Source organism: Branchiostoma belcheri, unplaced genomic scaffold (genome assembly GCF_001625305.1).
Source record: "Branchiostoma belcheri isolate BF01 breed outbred unplaced genomic scaffold, Haploidv18h27 scaffold51, whole genome shotgun sequence".
NCBI classification, from domain to species: Eukaryota; Metazoa; Chordata; class Leptocardii; order Amphioxiformes; family Branchiostomatidae; genus Branchiostoma; species Branchiostoma belcheri.
The window spans coordinates 1,309,205-1,313,604 of NW_017804143.1; the positions used below are offsets into that span (position 1 = coordinate 1,309,205).

The 4,400-nt window shown below is 43.3% G+C and overlaps 1 protein-coding gene across 1 annotated transcript; it reads right to left on the minus strand.

Moving 5' to 3' along the window:
- Positions 1–2,616: 2,616 nt before the first annotated feature.
- On the minus strand, positions 2,617–4,171 carry LOC109480467 (caveolin-3-like). The gene is made up of 2 exons (XM_019782662.1): positions 3,919–4,171; positions 2,617–3,059 (listed from the first exon to the last, which is right to left on the minus strand). Exons 1-2 carry the CDS (start codon positions 4,033–4,035, stop codon positions 2,721–2,723), a joined length of 456 nt encoding a protein of 151 aa, XP_019638221.1. The 5' UTR covers positions 4,036–4,171; the 3' UTR covers positions 2,617–2,720.
- Between the last annotated feature and the right edge of the window lie 229 nt (positions 4,172–4,400).

Sequence of the window (4,400 nt, forward strand, 5' to 3'; positions counted from 1 at the left end):
GACGAGGTGTGTGTGTGTAAGGTATCTTGCACCTGCTTGCAAATGTTGGCCTCCGAATTATCATTTTTCTTTTCTTTTCCTTTCTTTTCTTTTTTGCACGAATTCTCTGCGATTTTCACGTTTAGGACGTAGTCAGAGTTAAAAGCATGCATTCTGCGCAGTACGATCAGACCTGGTAGGAACGGTTAGTCTAAACTACTCTCCAAGCAGGTTTGGGTTTTGGGTTATTTTTATTTATTTATTTATTTATTTATTAGAATTTTCCAGACAACTGGATGGGAGGACAAAACAGGTGAATATACACCTTTGCTAGTTGTCCTCCCAAACATTACAATAATACATTACAATAATACACATAATACAATATCGAACAATCAATAATACAATATATACACTGGAACAATGTTTAAAAAACCATACTAATACTAGTGGCGTCTTAAAACCGTACAGGAGGCGCACCCACATGCGGTCGACCAAGAGCACGGAGCGTCAGGAATGAAGTGCTCATTGAATCTGGTAAATGACACTTTAACAAGTTGACGCTTGAAAGCTGAAATGTTGGACAGCTGATTGGCTAGGACTCCCAGATTACGAAGATCAGGACCCAGATTATTCCAGACTGTGACAAGCCGTGGGAAATAGGAATAGCTGAAGGCAGATGTTTTCGCTCTGAATGGGGTGAGCATGTGTGATCTGGAGTATCGAGAAGGTCGGGACGGAAAAGAGACATACTTTAGGGCGATTGACCTTGATTTGACAAACATAGGTGAGTTTTTAGGTTTTTGTAGTGAAAATGGTTGGGTGAAAAAAATTACAGGGCAAAAAAAAAGAAACCCAGATAAAAAAAACAACTAAACACGACAAAAATAACCCAAACCTCTGCTTGAAGAGTAGACCGAAACATCCTTGGTCTATAAAATAGTTTCTCGACTGCGGGAATTTTAGAGGGCCAGGAGGCAATAGCAGTCTTTGTTACTGCGTCACCTAGCGAAATCCTAGAGAAGTGTTGCTTGTTGGAAATGCCTGTATTTTGATTTTTGTTATGTTCAAAGGCCACCATTATATCTTCAGATGCATTAATCATTATTCACTTACGCGCCGGTTTGCTTGTAGTACCGAAGTACAAGTCGGGTTGTGCAGTATTAGCAGTGTACACACACGTACACACACACACACCCTTTGAAACTTTAAAACTTTGAAACTTTATTCATCAAAACAACATTGCAGGCTGAAACAGCCTGAATTGTGTTGCAAGTCACATGTAATTCCATATTAATAATAACAATTGTAACATTTTAGCGTTAAAAAGATTTAGTGTTAAAAGAAATATCCGATAATGACGTATTGTATAAAATATCGATAACACATTAAAATATAGACAATAATTGAGTGGAACAACTTAAGAATCCAAATACAAGGAGGCAATAAAATTTTTTTATAAAAGCCTAGCCTCCTGTGCAGGCCTCCGGGCGGGTGGGAGTTTTGATACTGCGTTTTGTAGAGTTTTTTAACGCGTTCTTTTAATTGCCCGCCATCCTACAACCAGCCGCCGAGGGAAGGTTTGCACCCGCCGGATTGTAGGATGTTCGGCTTTAAAAGAACGCGTTAAAAACTCTACAAAACGCAGTATCAAAACTCTCACCCGCCCGGAGCCCTGCACAGGAGGCTACACACACACCACTGCCTCTCAGTCAACAAACGTCTAATTGCGATTCAATAGACCAGGGCGAGTAAAGAGTCGGTGTATTCAACCCACCTCCCACACTGTCGTTATCATAACACGTGCGTACATAGTCACTTTTCAACAAACATCTCATGTTACTGTACTTAAACCGTTCGGACAAGCCACTGACTCATTTCTAGGATTAAATCTGTCACATTTTTCTCATTTACAAGTGCTGGTAGAATAGATATCGTAAAATAGTGAATAGATACTAGATAAAATTATGTGTTGTTTTTTTCAGACGATGTAGGTGAATAGAGGTTATATCTACATAACCTGACGGTAGGTCTATACACACTGGAAAATATTTACACGCATCCGAGATACGGGACAAAACATCAGATTGTGGAGCACTTTTGGCAGCCGGTTTTAATGCATACGCTGAAGAGGTGTACTCTAAACAGTTGTTACATGCATGTCCATTAACATACACATGTGTCGTGACTGCTTTATTCAGTTTGTCAACATGTATTTGATCTTCAAGCAGATCTAAGGATTCTGTGGTCATTTGTAGTGTTTTACGTCTGTATTTAGAACAGTATTTCTTTCGCAAAAACAAGTCTTAAACACTGAGGTGTAGAGAGATAATACGCCATGAGACTTGGTCCGCTAGAGAGTACAGCTAGGGCGCGGCAAAGTGTACTCTATAGCGGATCAACTCCACTGGTATATTATCTGTCTATTTGGCCAATTTCTACTCTTTCCAGTCGCCTCCCGACTCCTGGTAGAGGCTAGTCACCAATAACCAGCAAGGCTGTATCCAACAGGCAAGATACTTAGCCTCCATAGCATGCCAAAACTGGGGGTTTTGGGGGGTCTTCGTGGTCTTTGGGAGCTTTTATGTGCTATTTTCTGATTGCATATAGACAACATTAGCTATATATATAGCCGGCCTGGTTGAATTACCCTCAGAAAACAGCCGAAGACCACCAAAACCCCCGTTCTATAAGCCTGCTACGGAGGCTACAAGATACTACCCAAGATTACGTTTTAGTCTCTATGCAGTCTGCTGTGTGATCTTGATGTTACTGAGACAGAGAGCACAGGACTCGTTGCACGGATCCAGGCAGGTGTGCACCAGCGAGCCCCAGATCTGTTTCACGGACGCCAGGGTGATGTTGCAGGTCTTGATGCAGGGGATCATGGCCCAGATCTGGCAGAAGCTGAGACAGGCGAACTCGCAGCCCCAGCAGCAGGCCACGGGCAGGGCGCAGATGTACGTCAGCGTCTTGTAGCAGCAGGACTTGCTCCCGTTGTAACACTTGAAGGACCAGCGCCAGACGCCGTCCGCGCTGTGCGTGCCCTCAGGTTCCGCAAACACGTCTTCGAACAGAACCTGGCGGGAATAAGGAAAAACCGTTGAAGGTTCAGTGTATTATGTGCCGATCTACCAGCTTGCTGAATTTCGAGTTTTCCTAAGCTCTAGTTCTGAAGATACATGTATTGATGTGCCAAAAAACAGTTACTCAAGCAACTGGATTCAAAATCATATCCAGTTGCTTGAGTAACTGTTTTTTGGCATATCGTATTACCTGGATGTCTAACCTTCATCGACGTACATGTATTGATGTTAATGTGTGTTTGGAGAAGAAGAGGAAACTGAGCAAAAACAATAGGTTTCCTTCTGCGAAGGTAACATAACAAAAACACATTCCATAGATAACCCTTTCCTTTTCATAATCCACAAATATAACAGTTTCCGTTCTTATCTTTTATCGACGAAATTTCAGACGAGCGTCCATACGTACAGACGCCAACAGATCTGCTTGGAGATTTCTAGTAGGAACTACCGTCGAAAAGAATCTACGACCAACTTTTCCCTTGCATAGACAGTTGACTTTTACATGACACGTACGAGTGTTCCAAGACTGCCTTAAACGTCGTAAGTCTACCGTGCTACGACAAAAGCACACGTGGGGTCGTGTGGCGTTGCGGCAGAGTGCTCGACTCGGAACCAAGAGGTCCTGGCTTCGAGTCCTGACATGCCACCGATCTTGTGCCCTTGGGGGAAAGGCACTTTACACGACTTCCCTAATGTACTTCGCTCAGGTGAGAAATGAGTATTGTATTGCCCCCTGTGTTGGTGGCGGCATAATTTATAATATAAGTTCAAAGAAACTTGAGTGTGCCGTTACCACGCCTGGTGATTATATGTTGGAATATAAAAAAAAGAAGTACATGTGTATAATAAGTACCTTGGTATGTTCGTTGATGTTGTTGGGATCGCGCATGTCCATGTCGAGTCCAAACTCGCTTGGTATTTCTCTCGCCATGACTGAAGTTGAACTTGAAGACAGAAGCGGCCCTGCCATATATACGTACGGGATGCTCTCAATCAATCAGTCTTTATGCGTTCTGTCTAGAATCGCCACGGTCCAGGGCTCCGTAACATTAACGCGCGTCTCCCCGTCTCCTAGCGACGCGCGGTGTTGTAGCAACCCTTACAGGTGGATAAATAGGAAGGGTTGTTTGCGCTAAATAGTTATGTTTGCCGCCTTCACAGAGAGGTGACAGCAGGCGTGTCTTATTTACACACACCGTCCGCAGGGCAGGGCGAGGCAAAAACAACAGGAATTTCCTGTGGGGGAAAGCAGGGGAGTACTAATGGGTACCGAAAGAGACCAGTTATTTGAAATGGTCACCAAAATGTTCCCCAGCTTTATTCACCTTCCCAGCC

Bases quoted from the DNA above. Each gene is read 5' to 3' on its own strand.
- LOC109480467 (XM_019782662.1), bottom strand. From the start codon at position 4,035: ATGGCAGGGCCGCTTCTGTCTTCAAGTTCAACTTCAGTCATGGCGAGA. The intron at 3,060-3,918 runs GTACTTATTATA...TATTCCCGCCAG, and splicing joins ACATCAACGAACATACCAAG to GTTCTGTTCGAAGACGTGTT.